At 48.6% G+C, this 27,726-nt stretch overlaps 1 protein-coding gene across 4 annotated transcripts in view; it reads right to left on the reverse strand.

The window, feature by feature from the left end:
- Positions 1-600: 600 nt before the first annotated feature.
- SUSD6 (sushi domain containing 6) overlaps positions 601-27,726 on the reverse strand; it is a 90,888-nt gene continuing 63,762 nt past the window's right edge. For all 4 annotated transcript variants that reach the window (XM_054567365.1, XM_054567368.1, XM_054567367.1 and 1 more), the window contains exons 3-6: positions 10,338-10,535; positions 9,224-9,362; positions 5,509-5,936; positions 601-4,644 (exon numbers count right to left, since the gene is read on the reverse strand). In XM_054567365.1, the coding sequence (XP_054423340.1) occupies positions 4,619-4,644; positions 5,509-5,936; positions 9,224-9,362; positions 10,338-10,535 (791 nt within the window). In that variant the 3' untranslated portion in view covers positions 601-4,618. The remainder of the gene's footprint in view (positions 4,645-5,508; positions 5,937-9,223; positions 9,363-10,337; positions 10,536-27,726) is intronic.

The raw sequence follows: 27,726 nt of genomic DNA on the forward strand, positions 1-27,726 counted from the left end.
CCAAAAGCAGAGCTTAGTAGGTCCACCCACAACTTAGAACTGCCAAGGCCGTTCCCGAAGCTCTCAGAAGGGAGGCTCGGTGGTGAGGGCCCGCACGCCCGGCCTGCCCGCCTCCCGCAGCGTGTGCGCGAGCCCCTGCCCTCGGCGCGCCCTGCCGTGTGCTCCCCTCCGCCTTGCTGTGCCGACCCTTCACCTCTCTGCTCAAGTGCCATTTTGCCTGGAAGGAGCTTTCTGACCGCCCGCCCCCGGCCCTTCCCCGATGGCACGGGCCACGGCCCACTGTCGAGGCCGCCCGCCTCCCGGCACATCAGCCGGCCACGCCGGCCCCAAGCACACGGTCTGGCTCGTTGCTGAATCCCAGCTTAAGAACGGTGGATGGCCCGCTGAGAGCATTTTCAAAGAGAGAAATAATTTCCCCTTACATTTGTGGTCCCTCTTCCGTGTAGCATGGGCCACCTCCCGGTCCCACCTCCGTTGCCAGGAACCCCTCCTCCCTGAGCTTGTGCTCCCTCTCTTCACGAGCTCCTACCCACAGACCACCTTTCCAATCTTGGTTTCTATAAAAACTATGAAAGAACCACATCTCTCACAACTGCCTCATAAGAACTTTTTTAATTATTATTTAGAAATGCAGTTATATACATAGAACAATTAAAATTAAATTAAACTTTGTACAAATATTAAAATACTATCTTCACACCCACTGCAATGTACAGGATACCAAAAAATATATATATATATATATAAAATAAAGCAAACCCAAACTGATTGAGTGAGATCCTGCACAGAGTCAATGAAGCATGTGTTGTTTTAAACCATTATGTGAGTACCATTCTGCAAGTCCACAGTGGTGCAATAAGCCAGGGCAGCGTGTGGTGGGCAGCCTCGCACCTGCATCCCTCTCCCCCTCTGCTTGGCAGGCCAAGTGCTCTGCCCCGCCCCCGCTCCAAAGAGCTCTGCTGCCTGGCGCAGGGTTCAGCTTTGGGTTTTCATTCAAAACTCTACTAAGTTTTCAACTGGGACTTAAGAGCCATTTCCCAGCAAAGCGGAGCCTGCCCAGCAAAGTCCCCTCTGAGCCCGCCACTGAGCACCTGCAATGACTGTCCCCGAGCCGGGAGCCCCAGCAGGCCCCATGAGAGGCTCCCAGCGGGAACATCTGGAGCTCAGCTGGAAAGCCTGCACACCGCCTCCCTTCTGGGTCCTTTATTCTCTTTGAGGAAAGAAAGGGCAAGGACATAGAAATGTTCGCAGCATGTTCCCCTCTGGATGTCCGGGTGTGACCTGGGAATGGACGCTGTCCCTGCGAAGCAAGCGGCCTGAGGGCTCGGCTGGGGCCAGGAGGGGGCTGAGGGCCGCTGATCCCTGTGCCGCCCCTAGTGAGGCAGCAAGAGTGCGCCTCTGTCTGCCTTGCTGTCCAGCTTCTCCACAGAACTTTAACGACGGGGGCAAGATGCATGGGGAAGGTGACATTAGTTCCAGTTTTGTTGCAAACGGGTTAGTAGAACACATGCTGAAATGCCTTATAAAAAACCAGAACTCATGGAGCGGCCAGGACTCAGCCCATTTCACAGTTCACGCCGTGTGAAATGGGAACGTGGCACACAGAATTTGGAAATGGGAAAAGATAGAGCCTACTTGCTAAACTAAGGCATAGAAAGGGACGGAAATTTTAAATGATTTTCACCATGTACTGGCCCTTGTAAGTCACTGGAATGTAACTTCAAGTTGCCAGGATATAAAACCTGCATTGAGTCAGCTCACATGTGCAAAATAATATCTTTAAAAAACGAAGTCCTTTGGTGCTGACCATTCTCCTGGACAAGCCCTCTGCGCGACTCCCCCAGAGGTGAGCCCAGAAAAGCCAGGTTAGGGACAGTTTCCCCCGCTGCTCCAGGGTCCTCTGACAGCCTGCCACCCAACACTGTCACGTCTCCTAGCCAGGCCCCATCTTAAGGCAGCTGTAGAGTCTCCTATCCCTTGCAAGGGCCAAAACCCAGGAGCCCCTGAAACAGCAGCACATGGTTGATGCTAAGACACTGCTTCAGGGAAGAGCACTAACAGCCGTCACGGATGTCAGCAGGAAAGAGGCCTGGTCCCCGCATCCACGGGCCCTGGCCTCCGAGGGGGAGGGGGTCCGCATCCAAGTCAGTAAGCAGGGGGGAGGGGGAGGAGGGGAAGGGGGTGGGTGGGGAGGAAACTGGAGGCTCCCATTTACCCTTCTTTCCTTCCTACCAGGCACACAAGTGTGGGTTCGTGATCCCCAGGACGGTGGTAACGGCGGTTAGTTGGAAGAAGGCTTCAGAAGGGCTTTTCATTTTCCCAAGGCCCAAGCCGGTAACCTATGCAGCTGAATAAATCCAAAACAACAAAAAGTGCAATCTCTTAGGGAGAAAAAAAGCCCAGAGTAATAATATTTAAAAACGGCAAGATCTTTCATTAAAATAAAAAATTCTAGGTTAGAATCCAGGTTTTAGATGAGTCGAAATAAAAGCTGCAGGCTCAGCAGTGAGACACGGGACCCCACACCAGCTGCCTCTGCTTTCTTTTTTGGAGGAAGACAAGGGCAGTCCCTTTGGGAAGGAGCGCCCATGCATGGCGAGGCGGCTGGGTCACCAGGGACCTGCCCTCCAGATGGGCCCAGAGCCAGCAACTGCTGGCAGGCACTCCCTGGAAATGGCTTCTTCTGAGGCCAAGGACAGTCCCCTGGTGCATTTCATCTCCCTCAAAAGCTTCTGCCTTCTATCTCTGGCATCTTCGACAACCTGTTCCGCATCTAACCATGCTGACCTGGACTCTGGGCTCCTGGGCGGGGGCAGAGGGGAGAGGTGGGAGTGGCCAGCAAGCACAGTAGGCACTGCCCTTACCCTGAGAGAAAGGAAGACAAGGGGAAGCCAGAGGCCAGGAAGAGAAGGCAGTAAAGTGCGCGTGTGAGAGCGGAGGTGGGAGGCTGAGAGGCCATTCCCCTAAATCTTCCAGGCCACCCGCTCCTGGAGCTACCCCGTTTGGTCAGGTATTGAAAGTATATTGGGCTCTTCATTACTTTTACCACCCCCGAGAGACTCAGAGGAGGAGCAGAAGTGCAGGGCAGAATCAGCTCTGAAATGTCCTAGCCCCTGTGTTTCAAAAACAAGTCTCACTTAAAGTCACATCTTCTGAAGACAGAAGCAGCCTGCCTGAGCTCTGCCACCGCAGCCTCGTCAGCACGGAAGACGTGACTGAGGCAAAGACGGCTGGCAGAAGCGTCTGGAGCATCAAACCCACTCCTTCAACACCAGGCCCGGGTGCCAGGCTGCCTTGCGACCCTTCACCCACCGCACCCAGCCGGGTGAGGGTGTGTGGGACTCTCAGCCTCTCCCCCAGGTGCCAGAGAAGACCAGGGAGGTGTCTGTCAGCTGTGGACAGGAGGGGACAGGAGGGGAGGCAGAAGTAGGAAAAGCAGCAGTGCAGCAAGCAGCAGGACACTTCCTGGGAACAGTTACTAAGGCACATGACTGTGGTGAGGAGGACCCTCAGGACCAGGGCTCGAGCTGCCTGCAGCTGCCTGGGGATTTAGTCTGTGCCTCTCAGGTTTCCCTCCGTCACCACGAACCCAGAACGGGGCAACATGCCCTGACTGCCAGTGACCGGATGGGCAGCCCACGGCACTTCAGCAATCTCCTGTCCCAGGGAGGACTCACCTCGGGCCTCTGTGGGCAGCAAGAGAGCAGGCGCTGCCCAGGATACAACACAGGAGGCAGCATGCAACTTCCCCTTGTACTCCAGGGAAAGAAAAATGGAGGCCAGGGAGGCCAGGGAGGCCGGCGCTGAAGGAGGAGGCAAGAACTTGCATATTAGGAAGACAATCATCATCAGCCACCTTCCCGCCCTCCCTTGGGATCTTCTGGATGATTCCTGGAAACTCGATTCAGCAGGGCCAGGAGGCAGCCCCTCTGAGCTAGATAGCCGGGTGCTGGGACGGCTTTGGCAGGATTCCCCACATCCTCCATCCTCAGTCAAGGAAATGTGCCATCAGTGTCAACCACGGGCAGGTCCGGAGACCCACACGCTTGCTCCAGTTAGAGTCGTTCTCGTCTCCCCGGCTCTCACTCTTGGATCTGCTCCCGGTAAGGGCAGTGGTACCAGCCCTCAAAGGAACAAGCCAGCCCCAGGCCCAGCCCTTTGTGTGGCAGGAGGCAGCAGTGCAGCCACGAAGGCAGAGAGCAACAGGCCTGCGTGACGGCGAAGCTGGACAGGGTGGGGGGAAGGCACAAGTAAACACAGCGGCTCTCTGGCCCACATGGGCTGGTGGAGGCTGCCGTCAAACAGCTGGCCGGAGGGGACCCAGAGCGTTCAGGGTAAGGAAGGGTTCAATCCAACACATTCAAATATGTCCCAGACACAGATGGGAAGGCTGGGCCAGGCAAAAAGCCAGCTCCTCCAGCTGTCCAGCAGGCAGGTGGCGAGAATCTTCCTTGAGTTTCCAGCGAGGTGGGCCTGCAGGCCCTCAGAGATCCACAGATCCACAGGTGGCAGCTCAGATATCGGGCAGGGCGGCTGGAGTACAGGGCGCTCACACCCACAGGGAGGGAAGGAGGGCGGAGAGGGCCATTGCAGAGAGGAGAGAGGCCAGTGGCAAGCCTCATGCTTCTTTCAACAGTGGGATATCTGCAGGGAGAGAAGGAAGGAAAGCGCAGTGGTTACCACGCCCAATCCCATTACAGGGGTCCCCACGTAGCCCCTAGTTTAAAGAAATAAGTGCACTACTCATACACTCTTAGGGAATCTAAGTCCCTTGCCTCTTCTATAGGCCCTTTTTGCTCATCTCTCCCTCTGCCTCTGTGATAAAATCTTAATGGTCAGTCTGATATTCAAACCCCTTCTGGTCCTACCAACCTGAACCCTCCCCTGCCTTAACTGTTGGTCTGGTTGCATCTCTTTCTGTCCTTAATCTCACCCTATCAGAGCACCGAGCCCTGCTGAAGTCCCACCTCCGCCGCCCCGCCACCCTCCAGCTGTGTGATAGTGAATAAATCATTTCCCCTCTCTGGGTCGCAGTCAACAGGGTCAGACCAATGCCTCAAGGTCCTGACCTCCTACGGTACAGCCAGTCTCAGACAGCAAAGGCATGGCCTGCACCGAACTCCATAACCTGTGTGTTCTGTTTTCTGAACCCCTCATTCTGAAGTGGACCCTATGATTCCTGGTTCCATTACTTCTCAAGTATAAGCCCCATCTTCCCAACAGACTGAGAGTCCAGGCAGATCAAAGAAATATTTATATTTCTTTGGTTATGAATAATTTTTGGAGACTGCAAACTATCAAAATTCACAGTCCACAGTGAAAGTCTCCCCATACAAAGCCCAAAGAGCTACCTGGAGCTGAGGATGAAATCGTATTTTGCAGGCTAACGCCCCAGGTAAGATCTTTCTTTGCCCCCATTACACCAATCGCTAGAGAGGTTCACATCCTTCCTTACTCCCAGCAAGGACCTGGAGCCGCTAGTAATTCACATCAGTGCAGACCACCTACCGTCTGTGTAGTCCTCCGAGGTGAGGGATAAAAGGCTTTGTATGTCACTGTTCTCTGAGTCGGGGGCTTCTTTGTGTGCCAGTTGGCTGTTCCCTGAGCCAGCCACCCAGGAAGAGGTGGTTGCCTGATGCACCATCACAGTCTCTGAGCCCCGGGAGCCCCAGGCTTCACACAGTCCAGACTGGCCCGGGGCCTCCTCCTCTCCGCCTGCAGAGGAGCAGGCCCCCTGGTCCTGCAGCTGCTGCTCCCTTGGCCCGTTCCTCCCACTAGGCCCAGATCCTTCTGACAGCACAATCTGCACTCTGGGGTCAGCAGGCGGCACACAGTGACCAGAACTGCCATATACAGCCTCCTCATAGGACGGCAGAGCAACCTGGACTCCATCCACCATGATAGAGACCTGGTCCCCAGATACCCCCTGGTCACGCCTGCATCAAGAGGAAGAAACGACAAAGAAGAATTAAAATACACACAGAGGCCAATAGATACCAAAGCACTAACAACAACAAACATTTGTGAGCACTTACTATGTGGCAGACACAGCACTAAATGCTTTACATATTTTATCACACCAAATCCTCACCTGAACCCTTTCAGGTAGAAATTCACCAAAAATGCAAATGAGGCTCAGAGAAGTTAAATAACTGCTCACAGCCACACAGCTGGTAAGGGAGGAAGCTGGCGTTTGAATCCAGTTCCACCTGCTTCCAGAAACTGTTCTTAACCTCTAGGTACACAAGCCCCGAGCTCTCTGGTCCTGTGCAAAACTAGGAATCTAGAGACCTGGAAATAAAGCCATTCATTCAGCACAGCTAGAATAGGAAGTGAGAAAATGATGACTGAACATACCTGTGCACATACTCAAACCATTGCCTACATACTTAAAAGAGTACATTGAATGATATGTAAATTATATCTCCATAAAGCTTTTATTTAAAAAGTAGAGGAGAAAGAAGCACTATGGTCTTGAAATGGGACAATGGACTCCAACTCAGAAGAATTTTGTTCTTCTGACTCAGTCACTTTGCTTGCCTTTTATTATTATTTTTAACTTTGTAAACTATTATATGTGAATTATAACACACATATAGAAAAGAACACATAGAACAATGTATAACTCACTGGTCATCCCAAGGGTAGCACTGCATGACCCCTACCCAGGTCAAGAAAGGGAACACTGCTGGCTCCCCAGACACCCCTCATTCCTGGCCCAACCCCTTCCCGTTTCCCCATCACTGTAAGGAACTGGTATCCTAACTTCCACGCGAATCACTCCTTTGCCTTTTATTTTAAAAGTTTTACTGCCTGCACATGAATCCTCCCATACCATCATTTAGTTCTGCATTTCTGATCTTTATATGAATGGGATACACAGTAAGTTTGCGTGTGTGTATGTGTATGTGTCTTCTTTTAGTCAGCATTACATTGGTGAGATTTATTCACGCAGACACCTTTCTGGGATCGTTCGTTATGCAAACACGTTGTTATCTGAACCATTCTGAAAGTAAGTTGAAGACACTGAGTACACACCTCTCAAAAACTTTGTCTCCAAATAACTGCAATATCATTACATACTGGAAATTTAACATCGGCATGATACTGTAACACAAATTTTCCCAACTATCCACCAACATACCCATTTCAGCTGTGGTTTATTCTCATCCAGGACCAAATTAAAGATCATGCACTGCCTTTAATTGTCCTGTCTCTTTTATCTGCTATCATCTAGAATAGTCCTGTATAGCTTTTCTTTCATGACAATGACATTTTTTATAGACTGCAGGCCAGCTGTCTCCTAGAATGTCTCACACTCTGGACTTGTCTAATTGTTTCTTTGGGATTAGATGCAGGCCAGTTCTTGACTAGATTACTGCATAGGTGGTGTGCCCTCCTCATGGGAGACGTATGGTCTATGGTTGGACTGCACTGTTACTAGACTGCGATTAGTTCCAATCTCCTTGTCTGTACTTGGAGATAAAAATCTGTGCTACCCAGTTCAAATGGTGTACACACTTCAAGGACAACAGAAGTGGCGCTCGTAAAAGTACGGAGAGGTTTCTGGAAGGAGGGCAAACTTTCATGGCAAGGTGGCATAGAAAAAGCAGTGTGCGTTCTGCCATGTGCTTAACTTCTATTCAAAATAAATTTTTTTTGTTTAAAAAATAATACATAAACACAGTACAAAATTTAAATAAGGTCTCATCTGAAAACCAAGTCTCCCTTCTACTCAAGTCAGGCAAAATCAGCCAGTTACTTTTAACAGTCTTACTAGTTAACTACAAGGCGGGGAAACTCCAATGTGAATAAAATGCTAAATAGATCAGCTTGCCTTTATGTGGAAATAACTGATTCCTTCAAGTAAACACTCCCTTCCAAATACTCCTTATTCTACTAACCACTTAACAACCTTTAAAAATAGCCGCTACCCTCCTCTTCACTCCCATCCAACAAAACAAAATAAAAAGATCACACAGAGTACACAAAGATTAAACTGAGCTCGGTCCTTGTCTGTAAATCCCAAACAAGCAGCCTGTTATGTGACGTGGTTCCGCCTGCTCCTTCGCCCCTCCAGCCGGGGTGACAACTGTGGCTGCCGGAGGGCTCTGAGTGAACAGAAACTGGGCGCGAGGGGGAGCACGCCACCGCAGGGGCCCCGAGGGCCTGGGAGGGGGGCCATCCCCAGGGATCCCCTCAGGCCGCTCCCCACCGTGTGCCGACCCCCTCCCCAACCACGCCCACCCAGTCTGGGGTGATCTGCGGCTAACGGCTAACGCACTCAACTGGAAAACAGTCGGGCAAGAAGACCTCGTCCCCTGTTTCTCGTATGTGGTATAGTGCGCTGGCTGCGTGTCCCAGGTGCACCTTAGAACCAACTGAAGAGCTTTGCAAACCACTACTGCCAGGATCTCACTCTAAACCAATCAGAATGGCTGGGGATGGGGACCCAGGTGTTGGTATTTGTTTTCAGCTCCCAGCAGGAGTCTCTGCGTACAGCCAGGACTGGAACCCAGGTACACATGGCAGTGGCTTGTAGAGATGAGCCTGCACCAGCCTCACCTGGAGGGCCTGTGGGGCCCTGCCACTGGGCCTCCGCCCCAGAGTTTCTCACTCAGTTGGTCTGGGGTAGGGCCTAAAAACGTGCATTCCTAACGCCCTCATGTGATACTGATGCTGCTGGAACCACACTTTGAGAACCACTGACGTAGGGAAAAGGACATGATTTTGGAGTTGGATAGATGAGTTCAAAACTCAGCTCTGTCATCATCTAGAGCAGGGGTGTCCAAACTTTTGGGGTCTCTGGTCCACACTGGAAGAAGAATTGTCTTGGGCTCCATATTAAATACACTGTGACAGGTGAACACAAGAACCATCTCACAACGTTTCAACTAAATTTACAATTTTGTGTTGGGCTGCATTCACAGCCATCCTGAGCCGCATGTGGCCTGCGGGCCACAGGTTGGACACTCCTGAAGAGGGATGACCTTGAGTAAATGATTTAACCTCTCTGAGCCTCAGTTTTCTTATCTGGAATGTCCCTGTGAGGATCAAAATAATGTCTGCAAAGCAACAAGCACTGTGTCGGGCACATTCAGGACATGAAAGAGCTCTTCCCTCTCCCTGGGCACCCACACCAGTAGAGGCTGGTAGACAGGTCAGCAACCCTCTGCCAGTCAAAGGCCAGTCCCCACTAAGATACCTGCCACCCTGGGCTCACCTGCTGTGATGGAAAGACTTCAGTTTTGGCTGCAGCAGCACGAACAGCACCACAAGGAGGAGAATGAGGGCCACGGAGCTGGCAGTGGAAGCCACTATGGACAGCGTGGGGGTCCCGAGTGACGTCTTGGTGTCTTTCTCTACAGAAATAAGCCATCACAAGAAGAGGTTTATATCCAGACACATACAACATGAGTCCCACAGCTGATCTTATCAGGCCCCTACCATACAGAGACACGCCCTGACCAGGGCACTTTCAGGAGTAACAGTGCAAAGCAGTTTATACACACAAGGAAAGGGGCCATTTCCCTATCCCATTCCTGAATCTAATATTCCCTTCGCTGTGGGCCTTTGAGGACCATCTGACACCTTCGCTTCATAAACCACTCCTGACCCTGTCCTCCAGAGGCCAGCTGGTGGACATCAACCATTTATAGGAACATGCCGGTCCACCATTTTAAGTCCCACTCATCTTTTTCCCCATGTGACAGAAAGCTGTATAAGAACTGGGCTGTACTAACCCCCTATTCTAAGATCTTATAGCTTTAGTTATGCTTGGGCCAGTCCCCAGCCTTCTCTGGGTGTGATGGCCTCAGAGCCCAAGTGGGAAGCACAATGATGGCTATATGACACCTACTTTCCTGCAGGCGGCTGGATTTCCTGTCATGCATGTGAGGAGAGGGGGGGAGGTGTGTCCAGCCAGACTGTAGCTCCATAACAAAACAGTTCATTACCATTCAAGAAAAAATAATATAAAAGAGACACTACAGAAGATGTTAGCATTGTGCTCATGTGTCAGCAGAACTCGGTCAAAGGTCACCAGCACTCAGCCAGGCAAACAAGAGACCACGAGCAACAAAGGGACCTTACATAGCAGAACAGATGTCTCAGTAAAGCTACTGAGCCCCCCAGTGCCTCAGCTGAACCCCATGGGACAGGCACCAGCAACCTCAAATGTCCTTCACAAAGACATGAAATCCCAAATGAAGGGAAGTTGCAGGGCATCGAAGGGGCTATATATACTGCCCCACCCCACAGGATGGTCAGGAGGAAGCAGGCACCAGTTCCCTCGGGTTAAAAGAAAATAGAACCCCCTTCCCATCTGCCACACTGACCCTCGTTAAGATGGCAGCTGATCTCCATGGCTGGTTTCCATTCACCATTCTTACACGTCAGGTATTTGTAATCGCCTTTTAACATGTAGCCTTCAGCACACAGGTACTCGATGACACTGCCAGAGTTGAGGGGGTCTCTGCAGGGCCGAGGGTGGCAGACGTAGCCACCATTCTCTGGCTCCGGGGGCAGGGAACACACTGCAAAGACAAAGAGAGAGCGACGGTAAGGTGACGAGGTCTTCTGGTGGGAGTCCCCTCAGTGACTCAGCGGCCTGCCCCGAAGGCCTCGACAAGAGACACACGAGGAGCACAGGGCCGGCCCTTGGAAAGGCTGCTGGCTCAGCCCTGGAAACGCAGGTTGCCACTGAGAGAGGGAAGGGCACCACAACAATGGAAATTTGGCTGCTTGCAACATTTCCCCTTCCCCTCCTCACTGTTCCTTGAGAGATCTGCACCCACAACTGAATGGTAGACTCTGACAAAGTCCTGAACATACAGAGATCTGGCGCATAATATGGTTGTAACAACTCCTACTGAAACACACAAGTCAGTGAAGGATGATAAAATACTCTTAGCCTCCATGTGGGAAATGTTAGCCTTGTTTCCAGGATCCACACCAGAAAAGACCTCCACCGTGTGCTAACAGCAAGCCTTCCCTGCCGAGGAGAAACTCCTGAGGGATTTCCTGGGGGCGTCCCCACTTCCTGACCGAACAGTCACTGGCATCACTTGTCTCCAGCCCACAGTGAGTCCCCCATTTTTACTGAGGTAGGACTGTCTAGTTTTAAAAGCACTTTCCACAATACATTATACGGTGCTGTATTATGGAACTGTACACTTGAATCTTACATAATTTTATTAACTAATGTAACCCCAATAAATTCAATAAAAATATTTTAAAAATAAATAGAAGTACCTTCACCCCCATGTTATTAATCCGCTCTGATAACTCCGTGCGGTAGTTGCCGTGACCCCCTCTGAGGATGAGGGCACCGAGGCCCAGAGAAGTTAGATGGCTCTCAGCCAGGAAACGCAGACGGCACAGCAGGCCTGAGAGCGGAGTCAAGTCTTCTGGTTCTAAAACCTGTGCTCCTTTTACCGGCAGAGACTGCTTCGACCCCTTGAGCTGAGGAAGCCTTTACAAAGTGTATCGAGTGCATGATTGAAGCAGGCCAGTGAGGGCCAGGGCAGGCAGTGCCTGAGCAGGCAGGAGGCCCAGGGCAGGTGAGCCGCAGCGGTGATAAGCCAGAGGGGCTGGAAGGCAGAGCGTCTGAGCAGCCCGAGGGCGGGGGAGGGTGGCCTCTGGTTCCCCGGCCTGCCCTCTAACGCTGGACAGACGCAGCAGAATTGAAGTCCCCAGGAAGTGAATTAAGAGGTGTGCTTAGCCAAAATAGGAGGAGCACAGTGTGGGCACTCAGGGATCATTGTTTGGGAGACTAAGCTGGGGGAGAAGACCAGCTGGCAGGATGGCCAGGCATCCACGGACTTCAGCTTCCCAAAGCCTTACTAATACAAGATAAAAGTTGTGTCCACACCAATACCTGCCCCTATTCTGAAAACCACAAGGACATCGGTATGAGAACAGAACTGTAGGTTTCTTTCTTTCCACCTCCTCTAACAGATCTGGAGTCTCTGTCTGTCCCAGATAAGGTGATCCCTCACTCAGAGGCCCACCCACTACTCTCCCACTCAGAGCAGCCCTTGCAGCCTCTCACCAAATACCACTTCCCTTCAACCTACAAACTGCTATTAAGCAAGGTGACTGTCGGGCAGGCTGGGGGGTGGACACCACGTCTAAAAGGAGAAGATGGCTCCCTGTCCTCAAGCTGCTTATCACTAAGATGAGGACACATAGTTTTTAAAGAGCTGTTAACAAAACAAAGCTGTGGTAGGTGCCACAGCAATCAGAAGGGGACGTCGGGGCAGCTTCTCTGAAAGTAGTACTTGAGCCCACATAAGTCCCCTCCGTCCCCTCTCAAGACACACCTTCTGCAGACTGCTCCCGAGCCACCCACCTCGCCCAAAGTCTTCAACAGGAGGGAGACAGATGCAAACACTCCTGGTACCCCTTTATACTTCGGCCCAGAAATTCAAAGAGCTGGCCAGCTGAATTCCCAAAGAAACCTCAGCAAACAACTTCACCCATCACTCTGTCCCTCCTTTGTTCAGGCAACAAGCCCCCCACAGATCCCGCCTGCTCCCCTCTGACTGTGTCTAACTGGTTCATTCCCTCAGCATGATTAGTGCTGAGCACCCCAGGACAGCCCCTGAAAGCTGGCAGGACCCACACCCGGGTCCACTGTGCTAGGTAAGACGGCCTTGGGGGAAGAGCTGCTGATTCTAAAGCCATTCATGTTTTGCTGGGAATTTCTGTCCTTAACATCCACATCTTCACAGAATCTTTGAGCGAGACCCTGAAGGTCACTTAGCACTCATAAGTGAAAAAAGTGAGGTCTACAAAGAAGTGACTGGCAATTCAATTTCATTTCAATTCAACTAGTATTTATTGACTACTGTGTAGGGGTTATTTGTCCCACGCTCTGAAAAAGGATAAATACATATGCACTTTGGGTACCTGCAGCCAAACAGGGGTATGACCAATAAGTACACACATATTTTGAAAGTTGTTTTCTTTATGGTACCTGATGTTGTGTTTTGTTTAAGGACACTTCCCTACTCTGAGGTTATAAAAACACTATCCAACATTTATATATTAGATCTTTGTTATGAAGATAATACTTTTATAGGAAAAAAAAACCCACAGGAAGAATATATCCAAGGAATACAATTTTAAAACTAAGATGAGTGCACAATCGAAAGTAAGCCCTCCTCCTGGTCCTGAGTCACTTGGCCCCTCTCTCCAAAGATCCTGTGCCAGTCCCTGTATTCCTCCAAAGATACTCTGCACAGGTTTGTTCTCAGACATGTCAGAGAATGTGACTGGTGCCACAAGAGAGGGAGCTCAAAGCAGGAGAGATCCCGTCTTGTGTGGGAGAGATGCAGAAAGGCTCGCGGAAGCAGCAGCATTTCAAATGGGGCTTTGATTCCTTTGGAGAGGAGGGGTAGTCTGAAGCACATGCACGGACTGAGGAAAGCAAAGTTAAACCCAGCTTAAAGGGGGGCCTCAGCAGGGTCTTGAGAAGGGCAGAATTGTTAAGAGGAGCTGAATTAGATAGATATAAGGTAGACCGGAGGGAGAGAGAGCCTTTATACTAAGTCGATGGTATCACTACCCTAATATGGTAAATAAAATGTACAAAAATTCTTCTGCGTTGACCTGTGAAGGTCATACAAAGGAAACAAACTAGAGTATATGAGGTTCAGCATCACAAAGAGGCTGCCCCAGACCAAAAAAGAAATGAGAAGGACGTGTAAGGAAAAAAAAAAAAAAGCATTTAAGACACCAAGAACACAAGAAGAAAAATGGCCCTCTTGCCTAGAGAGCACAGCGGAGAGTCCTGGCAAAGGGTGGGTGTTGGAGAGGACCCACTCAGTGATGCCTGGGGTACACGGGAAAGGGGAGATCGGGAATAGCAAACAAGTTATCCAGGGGCTTCCTGAAGCTACTGTTTTGGGCAAGAGGCTGACTTAATCTGAGCATCAGGCTCATTTCCTGACAACTCCAGGTCCGCAGAGGGAGTTTCAAGCTCTGTTCTTAACCCCAAGAAGACAATGAACTCATCTGATTTGGCAAAGATGCACAACTTTTAAAAGAGAGGGAGAAAGCCAGAAGATAGAAATTCTGCAGGAAAAAAAATCAATTCTCCTTAGCTTCCTTCTCTGTTTTCCATTATCTCTTACAACCACTTAGGCCTCCAGTGAGCACAGGAAGCAGCGATGTAATTCCTGGGGGGCCCAGCAGCGAGCCTGGTGCACAGCGGTCATTCAGTGACAGACCATCCCACCAGCTGGCGAGGGTGCGGACGGGGAAGCGAAATGATCCGGCAGATGCTTCCACCTCCGCGTCCTCACTGCAGCCTCAAACCCTCAGTAGAAACCAACAAGAACCCTCAATCTGCTCTTCAAATGTTTTTTGCATTTGTTGTTTTGGAGACCAGCTTTTTTAGGAGGTGGCAGCAAATTGAAACAGAACAAACCTTCAATAAGATTCCATAAAAAACCTATCAAAACAAGCTCCAGGAAAGACCAGGGGGTCACAATGTTCAGTTTAGCAAACTGAACAAATACTTGAGTTCCTTCAAAGCAAGTGTGGGGAACAGGGCGTGTGAAGATCAGCTTGAGAAGGGGAAGTAGACTTTTCAATACTTAGCACATTTTTAAGAGATCTCAGCAAAAGACAGTTATCAAGAACACACGGCACTCCCACACAAAGTGACTGAGGGTGTAAGGAACTGCGTCAGTGTTCATGCGCATGCCTGACATAATGCAGTTTTAGACAAAATCTGTGCAGTAGAACTCAACAGGGCACAGAGAAACAGGTGCTAAAGAAAATTCGGCTGGGGAAAGATTTCCTGGGAATTTAGGGGAGAAGAAAAGAGGTCCCTCAAACCCAGCTACCAACGTGGCAGTTGTAATCATCAGGGACACAGCTGAGGCAGTATCGTAAATGTCTCTATTTGGCTGTAATTCCACCAAATGATTAAAGCTGGCCTCACCACACAAGATGCCCTAGGAGGGCCGTGAAACTGAATGTGACAGGACTATGCCCTCAAAAAGTTTACAATCTACGGAGGACGCAGGCATGCACACAGCAAACTCCAAAGTAAGTCCAGGAAGGAAATGTTCAACAATGAGCTTTTCTATTAGCCTGGTTGTCCTTCTGGGCAGAGACTTCTTGATCAACTCAGCACCACCTGCAACCAGAGGAGGGCGAGAGCTCCAGGCAAAGACAAGAAACAGAGCAAAAAAATATGGAGGGCAGGAAGCAACAGAAGGACATGGCACATCTAAGAGAGCACTGTCCAAGAGAAATACGTGACCACACGGGTCATTTAAAATTTTCTAGTAACCACATTAAAAAAGTAAAAGAAAACAGGTAAAATTTATTTTAATAATATATTTTGTTTAACCCAGTACACATGAAAGATTACTGGTTACACCTCAACATGCAACTGACATAAAAATTTATTAATGAGATAATTTATGTCCTTTTTTTAAAAGTAGGTCTTTACACTTACAGCGCATCTCAAGTCAGATTAACCGCATTTCAAGCGCTCAGCAGCCACATGGGGCAAGTGGCCACTGCACTGGACAGCACAAGGGCTCAGGGCAGGGAGGGTCTGTCTGAGAGTCCCAGGGTGAGTCTGGGATCTGGGAACAGCGGAAAGGCTTCCAGAACGCACCGCAGGGCACAGAGTGTTGAGGTGAATAGCAGAAGTGGAAAGATGACAGCACTGAGTGCTGAGGGTCCCTTCAGGTTGTTTTAAAAAGCACTGCTTATGTGCTTGCTCTCAAAACCTTTTCTTGATAAATGAAGGTCCAATTTCTACTTTTAGCCCTGAATGGTTTGTTAGGAGCAAAGAGAGCCAGAAAAAAAAAAAAAAAAAAACACAAGGTGAAAACTGTGAAAAAAGGTGTTCAAATGAGCACATTTGGGGGTTGGGAGGGGGGCAGGAAATAAGACAAGGAAGATAATACCTATAAAAAGTGTATTAATGTGCTAAGCACTGTCTCTTTATATGAAGCAGGCCCCGTATTTTCTTCATTTTACAAATAAGAACAGCGTGCGTTGGTAATTTGCCCCAATCACACATTTTTAAATGATGAGGCTGGACTCAACAGGCACTCAGGCTCCTAAGCTGCGGGCTTGACCACTAAGCTAATGTGGGCTGGCTGCGCAGGGCAGGACACCAGGTTCCACTGAGTGGCCCACGCTCTGGAGCTTCTGCAACATCTGGCTGCTATGTATGCGAAAGGGAAAGTCATGCTGTATAATGTGAACAGGCTAGTACAAAGGGGAGGCAATTCTCAAGAAAAGCCTCCCAAGAAAGTTGGAACTGGGACTTCCAGGCACATGCAAACAGGGGTGAGAGGTGGAGGGGGATATGATCACATTTGATGACAGTCAAAAGGTTTCTTCTGAGGTTTCCTTTAAATTTCAGTAACATATTTATTGGCCACCTACTATAGAAACCCTGTAAAAAACATACTACATTAGACGGATGAGCAAACTGAGGTGAAGGAACTTGCTCGTGGTCGCTCAGCAGGGGGCAGTACTTGTGCATGGTCGCAGTGGCAGTGGGCAGGAACAGAGAATTTCCAAGCCCAGCTTCTCCTCCCATTCCCACACCCTGGAAAGGGAGCGTCAGTGAGGGGAACCCAGTGATGAAGACAATCTGGGTACTGCCTGCGGCCTCCAGCCTCTCTGGGCCTCAGTTTCAGTACATGAGGACAATGAACTAGATGACCTCCTCAATCTCTTCAGACATTTGCAAATCTGTCTCAAGTCGGGTGGGTGTCTTGGCCTCACCACCTATTTGAGTAAAAGTCCTTCACAAAAGTCCTACAACCACAGTGCTTTCTGAATTGAGCACAGGATGAAAGATTTGAGGAGAACATCCTGCTTGTGCAAAAGCTACTGCATCCCTCAGGACAGCAAGGAACAGAGAAACAGGCAGGAGGAGTTCGACCTCTCAAGAGGCACCCAAGGGGCTCTCTTCAGTCCATGCTTCTCCCTGGCTTTCTGCCTTCCTGGCCCCCGACTCAAATAGTCAAAAGTCTAAAACAGGCTGCAGCGAGAGGGAAGAGACGATTTCTCATGCCACTTGCAACCTTCCTCTTCTCTACAACAAAACTTCCCAGCAGTCAGACAGGAAGCCCATTGTCCAGCCAGGATTCCTTTTCTCATGAGAACTTCCCACATGCTGGGAGAGGGCCAGCCTTTCCCAGAGTGTGGCCCTGGGGCAGGGATGGGAAAACAGGGAGAAACCACCCGTGGCTTGGGCTGCCTGCTACAGCTCCTCCTAGGTCTCCGTCACCTTCCTAAGTCAGGCCCAGCCTCAGCCCTGCCACTCAGGGGTGGGTCTGGCTTCAGAGCCAGTCCATCTTGTTTTCGGTCCCTCCACTTCACAGGAGCAGGGAAATACCAGTCAGCAGCTTCAGAGCCAACGAAAAGGAACATTTTATTTACTGGACCCTGGCCCAAAGAAGAAAACTCTTGTCACCTGGAAGTCGCCACCAAAGTCCTTAGTCATTCTGAAAGAAGAAATGCTGTTTCTCTCTTCAGCCTGGACACCCTGACCTGAAAGCACAAGCGGTCAGCTGGAACCGCACCCATCTTTCAAGCTTCAGAACTGTCTTGTGCCAAGAAACCCAAAGCAGCCCAAAGAGAAATGCCAGAGAGAATTAAGGAGCACAAGGTACAGCTTACCTGCATGGGCCTAAAATGAGAGCGCCCAGGTGTGTACTGCTCCGACAGTTACCCACAGTGTGGGCTCGGGCAGGTCTTCCTACCCTGTTTCCACATTTGTAAAATAGATATTAAAGGTGTCTACCTCATAGGGTTGCTGTGCAGGTTAATCACAAGTATGCAAGTAAAGTATCTGGTGTTGAGTCTGTAGCTTTATTATTCCTGTGTTCTCCTAACACCTTCTTCACTCCTCTCTATAAACTATCACCGCATTGTCTCTGCAACTACTTTCACATAGGTCAGTCCTTCTGCCGCTTGTCTACAACCCACCCACCCACCCACCCACCCATACTACAGGGCAAGTATTTATTCTGCTCATTTTTGTATCTCCAGTTCTTGGCACAGACTCTAGCAGAGAGAAGATGCCTAGTAGAAAACTACTTACCTTGCAAAATTTTGCCCACATGTCAAGGCACTGTCTCGTTTCTAATGGCAAAGGGTCACACGGTTCTCGATTTGAGATAAGTTTCAAGAATAGGTAACAGCAAAGAGGCCCCCAGGATCAGGGCTGTGGGGTGGGGGTGAGGGCTGAGGCTGGGGCGGCGTGAGTCCGGAGCATGGTCTTTGTGTCAGAGAGACGAATCTGGGCTTGACCAGGGCGCCTGATCTGCAACCCTGTCACCTGCCTGAACTTTTCTGAGCCTTACTCTTTAACAGCCAATACCCACCGCTACGAAGTATTTGCAAGGGCAAATGAAACGATGTACCTGAAATGTCTTGCATCATGCCTGGCACATACCAAGCACTGATAACTTCTGTACATTTATTTTCATATAGCAAACTAAACCCTCACCTCTAGTTTGTGGAATGGGGTAAGACAAAGAAAAGAGAAAGGGTTGTTTCATCAATTTTGGGGTATCTGGAGAGCAAACAGGCAGAGAAGAAAGCAAGATAAGCACTCTGGGAAGTCTTGCTTTGCTCTCCCCTAGCCCCAGCTCAGTAATATGCCAGCCCCTTTCCCAACTTCCCTTCTCAGCAGAACAGACCCAGCCCCTCTTGGCTGACGAGTGGCTGACTTCTACACGGCCTGTCACCCTTCCACCTCCACTTGTCCTCGCAGCGCAGGAGCTCAGGGGAGCAGGCTTCCACCTCGGGCTGCACCCCTCCCATCCCTCTACTGCATGACTGCTGAAAGAAGGCGGGGCAGGAGGACCACTTTCCTTCATCCAGCTGCTCTAGGCCTGGGCCACTCAGTGTCTAAAGCTGCCCACCCAGTGCAGGGATCTACAGAGCAGAGCACACAACTGTCCCCTACGCTCACTCCTAGGACGGTGGGATGACAGCAGAGCTGGGGAGCCAGGCCATTCCACGTGCATTAACAAGCATTACTATGTCTCCCCTGAGAGTGCTAGTTAAAGGGTTAAGAGAAAGCAAATGATGTTTATTTACTTCCTCATCAGCAACTGCTACTTTCTGGTTTCCTTTCCTTCACCCTATCATGGAACTAAGCTGCACTTGTATTTGCTTTCCCCCTTAGAATGCCCACATCCAGGAGGGTGCAGGCTGGTCCTCTGGAAGAAGGTTCCAGTCATCTGCTTAACATAATGTTCAACCTCAGAACGGTAACTGGTGAACAGATGGTAATGTAGGAGGTTGCCTTGAGTTTAAAACAGGTTTGGACTCTTATGGACAAAGGTCACAGCTATGGTTTCATTTCTAACTCTACGATCTAATTGTGACTCCTGATATCACAATGCCAAGAACACACAGTAGGCCTCCAAGAAACACAAATATAAATTTAAAATAAATTTAAAGATGTCTGACATTCAACAGGGCAGAAGTGAGAGTTAACATTTATTACCAGGCATTACACTGGGAACTTCTATTTTTTTTCCTAAAATTTTATTTATTTATTTTTAGAGAGAGGAGAAGAAAGAGAGATAAACATCAACTGGGGGACAGTCATCGATCAGTTTGCCTCCCACATGCACCCTGACTGGGGACCGAACCCGCAACCCAGGCATGTGCCCTGACCAGGAATAGAATTGGCAACCTTTCGTTTTGCAGGACGACACCCGACCAACTGAGCCACATCAGTCAGGGCTTCACTGGGCACTTTAAAGTTGCCATTCTACTTACTTTTCCTGCTCTGTGAGGAAGGTGCTATAATTTGCTCAGATGAAGAAACTAAGGCTTTGAAAAATTTAGTAGTGGCCTGAGGTTACAGGGCTACTATATTAAGAGTCTAAATTCAAACTCTGCCTTGCTCTCTATTAGAGAAAAGCCCTTTCTCATTGCAGATGCTACTGAAAAAATTTAGCCCAAGACCTGCAGAAGTATAACATGGGGGTGAGGTATATCTGGAAAAAAGTTACAGTGATTCCTGTTTGGAGAAGAATGTGGACTGGTGAGTTTGAGCCCAGAGGATTTGGCTCATACCTTACATGGGGCCACATTTTTCTGGAGAAGTTGAGGGGGAAGGCAAGACAGTTTCCTTCACTAATCTCTGAGCACTACAAACAATGGAGCTATTTAAGCATCACAGATACCAAGGCTGCAAGTGAGAAACTTATAGGAGTGTTTTTAGCTGAGAACACAAATCTTCCAAGAGGGTTATGTGAGGAAGGTTGCCACGAAACACAGAAAAGGGACACGACTTAGGCTTATATAAAGGGCTGCCTTTCTGCGAGCTAAGCTGTCCAGGGACCCTGGGCCATCTCTACCGAAGCCCAAAATAAACAGCGTCTGCCATGTACCACCAAACAGTGAGTAAGACAGCATTTTGCTTCTCCCAGGTCCCCAACAGGCCACTGATATGCACCGAGGCCTACAGAGCTGCAAAGAATAAAAGAAAGTAATTGGTAAAAACTCCAGTTATGAACAGTGGCAAAAATCTGCTGAGGTGATGGCCTAAAACGAGCAAAACACCACAGCTGTTTGAAAAACACTTACCCGTCATTGAGGGGTAAAGGTCTAAAGGGAATTTCCTGAAGAAAGGGCTGTGACTAGGTCTCCTTGTGACCGAGAAGATGTATCTAACAGACCATGAGGCTAAGGGACGCCATGAAGTGAGCCCTGACTCATGAGAAAGGGACTAGGGACATATAAAAGAGAAAGCAAAGGTGGGCTTTTTTGAGGTGCGGTGTGGAATGAGGCTGCCAGGGCTAAGGGTCTTGCCTTTATCACCTCTGAAACCAGCGAGGGTAAGGAACACTGACAAGTGAGCACGGGTACATGGAGTCAGAAGTTACAAAGGCCGCTGGTGTGGACATTCTTCTTCCTCTACCGTGTGGGGGATGGGATCCTCTTCTTTAAAGCACCCATCTTAAACCACCCTTTCCCACACAGCCGCCACAGGAAAAGCAGCTTGTCACGCCTTCTTGGTTTCCTCTGAACCTCCTAAAAGGGGAACCTTATCACCCTGTGCTATCATCAGCTGATCAAGGGCAGGGAGGAGTCAAAACTACCCGGGTTTTTGTTTTCGTTTTTTGTCCTTCCCTACTTCCAACATTTGGGTCTTTTAAAGATCTAGACCAGACAGGGCAATGAAGGTCGGTGGAGGGACTGCACGCCACAGAGCACTCCTAGCAGACAGATCCCTTTCCTCCTCTCAGGCAGCGAGAAAGACCCTCTCCTCTCCAGGGAATTCTTCCCACATAGTTTTCTCTGAGAAAGCCTTACTTAAGCTTCTTTAAGGAACTTTAAAAACAACAGGAATTCGAATAAACCTGCTGTGAGGTCCAAAGCAGGGCACCTGGCTTTCAAGGTGCTTTCCCACATGGCTGGGGCTTTGTTCACCTTTGATTTTAGCCTGCATGTGTATCAGCTCAGCTCTAGCGTATTGCTGTGACGCCTTGATCACTGAGCGACCTCAAAACAGGTGTATTAGTAAAGCTTAGGCCTTGATCTGGACAGAGTCAGGGACAGAGTCTCAACTCTGCTTTTATTTGTCACAATGAGGCCCATGGTTTCTCCTCTTCTCTCCTGACCACCTTTGGACTTTTGACTCTGGCAAGCCACTTTTGACCAGTCCGAGATTCCTGGTAAGAAGACGTTGCTTGTTGGCAGCCTCAGCCATCCTGTGTATCAGTAGATAACTATGTCCAAATGTCACACAGGTGAATAGAAAATACCCTTTAATCTTTTGTCTTTTAAAGAATGGGTTTAATAACTTTCACCCAGAAGAGAAAAAAAATTTACATGTGTTGATTCTTATTCTCTCTAGGTTTCACTTTCTTAATAGGAACCCCTTTGTAAATTAAACAAATATCTTCTATTGAGCACCTCGCAATGTGCCAATGTGTCAGACTTCACAGGGAAGTAGGATTACGACCACGTAAAAGAGTGACTATGGGGTTGTGCCTGTGATAAAGGAGAGTGGGAAGAACACGCAAGGAGAAGATAAGGGTAGGAGCAATGGCAGAGCAGCAAGAAGAGGTGGTACATATATGGAAACCAGCAAATGACTGTAGGTTTAACAGGGGAAAGCTGGAAATTTAGAAAATCAGGCCAGCATCAGAATAAGGAGGGCCCTGAATACAAATCTAAAGAATGAAAATCTTGGGCTCTTCCTCCATAAAATGAGATTTTAAGGACTCTTCCAGCCCTAAAATGCAAAGTCATATATTACTAATAATAAAATGAAAGTCTGTCCTATAGTGCTAATCCAGCCAAAGAAACCAAACATATAAGCCCGCCTGCCTACTCTGAAAACTACTTTTCAGGGGAGCTGGGTACGCTGGTGTGGCGAAGTGGGAAGGACAGCAGGGAAAGCTATGTGAGTTTTCATCATGCTTCTAAAATTTGCCTTGGAGAAGGGGGCCACGAAAGAACTGGAGGGATTGGAGCAGAGGAGAGAAATACAAAAAGGTATCTTGTGGTCATTTTCTTTTCTCGGGGTTCCCTCCTAGGGCAACAGATGGCCTGTCCTTGGAGGACTGCATCTCCAAAAGCAGCTGCTCCCAGGTCCTGATTCTAACAGCTGGGGTCCCAGGACCTCTCGTCAGAGCTGAATGCCAGAAATCAATGGGTTCCATTGTGCCTGTGTGCATGCGTTCTCACACCCAGGCTCGTGCCCTGTGCCTGCGTGGAACAGAGGGCCTGGGAAAAATAACACTATACACTTTGCAAGACTGCACTTGCAAATTAACGGAGGATACAGTATTATAAAGTCCTATTTTATTTAAATTACCTTGATTTTGATAAAAAAAAAAAAACTATTGAGATACTAATTATTTGAGAGAGAAAGGACTGTGCCCTTTCTCTCTCAAGGAGGGGAGGTGGGGGAGGCTGTGGGCAAAGGGGCAGATCTTAACCAGAGGAAAATCACGAACTGCCTCTGGTCTTCCTCTTTTTCCTGCCCAAAGCACAGAGTCTGGCTCCACCACACCAACCAAAAACACAAGCTGACTGTTTCATGTACTAGAAAAGAGGATAAAAATCCATAAAACGGTATGTATGTACACAGAAGAGTGTAAGTGTATGATTACATAATTAGGCACATTAAAGTATTTATACTGCTGAGACTAAAAGCCCCTACTCAAAGGCATTCCACCAAAGTTGAAAGGGGAAAAAGAAAACAGAAAATAAAGCATCTAATTGCAATCTCTCACAAAGCCAGACATCCCCAGCTGGTGCCACAGCTGAATTCTCTTAATTAACATGTTGTAATGGCAAGTATGAAAGACACTGTATGCTTATCAACTCCATGCCTCGGCCAGCCAGGCATGGGAGAAGTCTGCCACACTGCTCTAATTAGAGTTTTTTTTTCCTCTTTCTATTATCATGGTTCCCTGGTGCGGGGATGTTGGGGTTTTTTGTTTGTTTGTTTTGCCCTTAGAAACTTAGTTGCTTGAAGCACACACATACCACAAACTCTGTACCCACAAAGTTAGGGACTGAGACTGAAGAACATGAAAAGTTTACAATCTAGGAACTAGTTTATTTATTGTTGGTTGTTTTTCTCTTACCCCCCAAAACTTGGGGCTTTACCAGATCGAGAAGGCTAGCAATGTTTGAGCAGCTTAGCTCTTTAAATAGAAGCCCACCTGCCCTGGCTAGTGTGGCTTGGTGGATTGAGTGCCGGCCTGCAGACTAAAAGGTCGTGAGTTCGATTCCCAAGTCAGGGCACATACCTGGGTTGCGGGCTAGATCCCCAAAGGGAGCATGCAAGAGGCAACCACACATTGATCTTTCTCTCTTTTCCCTGTCCCTCCCTTTCTCCCTCCCTTCCTCTCTCTCTAAAGATTAATTAATTAAAAAAATTGAAGCCCATCTGACAGATAAAATCATAGGTTAAATGTGTCTAAATGGAAAAAAAGGTGAGAACATGTAAGTGAGTACAATGCAGGAGGAACAACATTAAAACATTGAGAGTGGGTCAACATGGAATATATTCCAAAGCACAGACTCTCCGTTTTGGATAGGCCTTGCACACTTACAAAGAGGGTTTTGTTTTTGCACAAGTCTTAGTCACGCCAGAGCTTGGGTATAGGCAGTCCCCTCCATTTCCCTAAAAGGGCCCCCCAAAGTCAAAAAATAGGTTCATATATTATAAGAAAATCATGTTCTCAGAAAGCCAAACAAGATTGTAAAATGCCTAATTATACTCTGCCTTTTAGATACAATCTTAAACAACATAATTTGAGCATTCTATACATTATTCTTTAACTCCTGATTTTTCATCTTCACAACTGAGCAAGGCTTTTGACTTATAGTCAGCGAGCATTCAACTGACACTAATGATTCCCCACTTCTGACATGTTCAGTGAACTTCAAAATCTTTTCCTCAATTATTACATCAACTTTAGAAAACCTACCCTCTTGCGACTACCATCAGCAATGCCATTCTTCCATGTTCAACCCATCCTTACAAAACAAAGGTCCAAAAATTCAGGTTACTGCTTCAGCACCCACAGGCCCCACAGAAGGAGCAGGCAAGGCTGCTCAGGGTGTGCTGTAGGCTGGCAAGAAGCCACACCTCAAGGCTGCTCAAAAGGTTTTCTCAGCTGCTGCACTGAAGTCCAAATTCACTACACAAAGGCGATTGGGGTGTCGATTTACAACATGCCAGAGTACAGGTTGTTCCTAAGACAAATGTTTAAAAGCCAACTGCTCGGCATTGTTTCAGAACCACCTTGCAAACGATGAAGTTTGGATTTCTCGCCTCCTCAGCCTCCTAGTTCCAAAGGCCCAGAATCATCTTGGTGGGCCTAGAGAAAATATACTTAAGTAGGCCCATATACAAATGAAGAATGTATCCAGAGCCAATGGCCTCTAGCACGCAGCGACAAACACACACCTGCATTTAACAGAGAAGCCAGGACTGCATCCAGGGCTCAGAGGTTTGCACTGCACTGAGGGAAGTCAAGCTAGTCAGCACCTGCCACAGGCCTGTTACTCAGGATGACAGCTCATCCCGGGTTTTCCCAGCTTCTATGCCTTGTTGATGGAAAAGGCTTGCCACACTTGCAATCAGGAATTCTTAGGGTCCTTGCAGATGCCTCCAGCCAGACTTTAGAGTAGAAAAATGTTAGTAAAACAATAGTTCCTTCCCCAACTGGGAGCAACTAGCCTATGGGAAACAGAATCAGTGTGCCTGGCGGACCGTGCAAGTGGGTAATGTGCTCTAGAGCTGGCTCATTGTACTATTTTCAGTCTTTATGCAAAACTAAATGAAACCATACACCCCAAAATGACGCAGAAGTTGCAGAGCAACTAATTCTGAACTCTGGGCCTGCTGCTTTCTCCCCTCACCAATCCCCTCAATCTTCCCAGGGGGCATCATCTCTCAGAGAGACAGAGAAAAACAAAAGTAAAGACCACTGGCTTTCTGCAAATGTGGTCAGGGCCACGGAAACTCAAGCCATCTTTTAGGAGCCATCCTGTTACTCAACTGTAACAAAATGATTACTCAGAACAGTTACAGCTGTTTATCTACCAGCCATCTAGAACAGAATATCAGGGGCCTTGCAGCTTTCACAGAAAGGGGAAGAAGGCATTGGCTTTTAAAGGCAATGACATAAGGCAAAAACTGAAGACTCAAAGCTCCAAGCTAAGTACTCCTCCCTAGCACCTCTCTTGCACAAGGGCACCAAACCCCTCGGCAGAGAGCTAAGGCTGGCAGTAAAGCCTCTGCCTGGCTTACACCCTGGCCTGGCAACAGGCTGGGACGATCCCCAAAGAGGAACTGCTTGCTTCCCAGGGCTACACAACATGTTTTGTACTGGCCGTGCCTTGGGCCTGTGCCAAGGAGCTGGGGGTGGGTCAGCCAAGACTGGTGGCCCGGTCCAGGCACAGCAACTGGTACTGAAACTGTCATTAATTTTCCGATTTAACAAACCTGGGCAGTACCGCCCATGGCAGTCATTTACTTTTCTCTCCTCCTACTGGAAATTAATAGATATTATGGTAAGCACAACATGTTTATGCTTGTTTGTCTCCACTGATAATCTCTCTCAACAAAAACTTATTTTCCCAATTTCCATTTTACCTGGCAGTGGAGATACCATGATAGAGAAAAGCACTTTTTGACTGGTCCTCTTTGATTTTACCAATAATCCAAAGTTACCCAAATTCCTTATACAAAATTGTTAAGCAAGCATAGGGCACAAAGGAAGGTGACAGTACTCAGCACTGGCAAGGCTTCTGGAAACAGCACTTTCACTGCTGATTAGGCATGAGGTGATTGGTGTCACCTAGGTCTACGCAATAATCCCTGGCCAGTCACATTCTAAAATGGCCTGCTGGAGGCCTAGAACCTGCTATGCATTTATGCCTGGGCCCCCTGGGCCCACCATGGGCTATCACCTCCACACTGACGAGGGCCTGATCAAAGCTTTATTCAGGGTGGCACCCAATAGCTAGTCCTACTCACTCAGCCAGCAACAGCCTTATGGCCTAAGCTGTTGCACCCTGCCAGGGGGAGCTGCAGAGGGCCACAGGCCACAGGTACTGTGGGACCATGCTCATGCAAGACAGGAAAAGTCTTCTACCAGGGCATTCTTCCACCCAGCACCTAACACCGCAACTTCCTTCCAAGAACTATGGATGAAGCAGGGTTCCCTCCTATTGCCCACCTAGAAGCAACTCCAATTTACTCTGGTAGGTTAATATTGCCCCTAAATACATTTTTACCTAGGGATGATCTCTTGTCAGAGTACTTAAAAAGCTGCCAATGTCTTTCCACAAGTCTTAAAATGTGTCTGCTGGATATACAAGGCTCTCCATAATTTGACTTGTTCCATTTCTCCGACACTAAGTCCCGCTAAGTTACGACCACTGGCCTCACTCACCCATGATCATGGCCTCAGATCAGCCTCCTGGCTCTTCTCAACTCCTCCTCCTCCCCTCTCTTCGAAATCCTCCACTTTTTCCTCTGTCCACTCAAACCCAACCCATAGTGCAAGGCCTGATCTTAGTGGTCTCTTCTATAAAAATTTCCTTCCTCTGAACTGAAGAAGCCATGGCTACATGACCTAGCACACAGTTACATATCATTTGTCCACCACTGCTACATGAGTTGGTCCTGCCTCTCCAGGCTACCATGAGCATCTCAAAAGGGTAGAGAAGCCACTTTCATCAGCCTGGGTACAGTTAAGGCACTGGACAAATATCTGTGTGCAAAAGGGCTGACACCTCGTACAACATGGACTCATTAGATGCTTAAAAAGACCCCAGCTCTTGCATTCCATGGAGTCTCTCCTCCCCACATTCCACTCCTGGACCCAGTCCTCGCAAACTCTGAGACTTCTGCCCGCAGACAGCCAGCATTCTTGCTCACATCAAAGAGCAAACAAAGGATTTCGCAACACCTCCACACCCCTCAGGCTCCAAAGCTCTTCAAGGGCACCCTGTTTAAACAAGAGGTACAGTATATTTTTGGGAAATGATGAAACAACTTCCCATAAGAAGCAAGAAAAAAATTCCCCAAGTGCAAAAAGTCTTCTTGGAAAACAAACAGAACAGCTTCCCTGCCAGGACAGAAAGGAAAGATTTGACATCCAGGCTCTTCTCTTCATCCTTGGCAAAAGGGCCTGTTGTGCAGGGCACAGGAAAGACGAGAGGTGCAGAGCGAAAAAA

The sequence above is a fragment of the Pteronotus mesoamericanus genome, unplaced genomic scaffold, assembly GCF_021234165.1.
Source record: "Pteronotus mesoamericanus isolate MK-2021 breed Mesoamerican mustached bat unplaced genomic scaffold, CSHL_Meso_final contig_182, whole genome shotgun sequence".
NCBI lineage: Eukaryota > Metazoa > Chordata > Mammalia > Chiroptera > Mormoopidae > Pteronotus > Pteronotus mesoamericanus.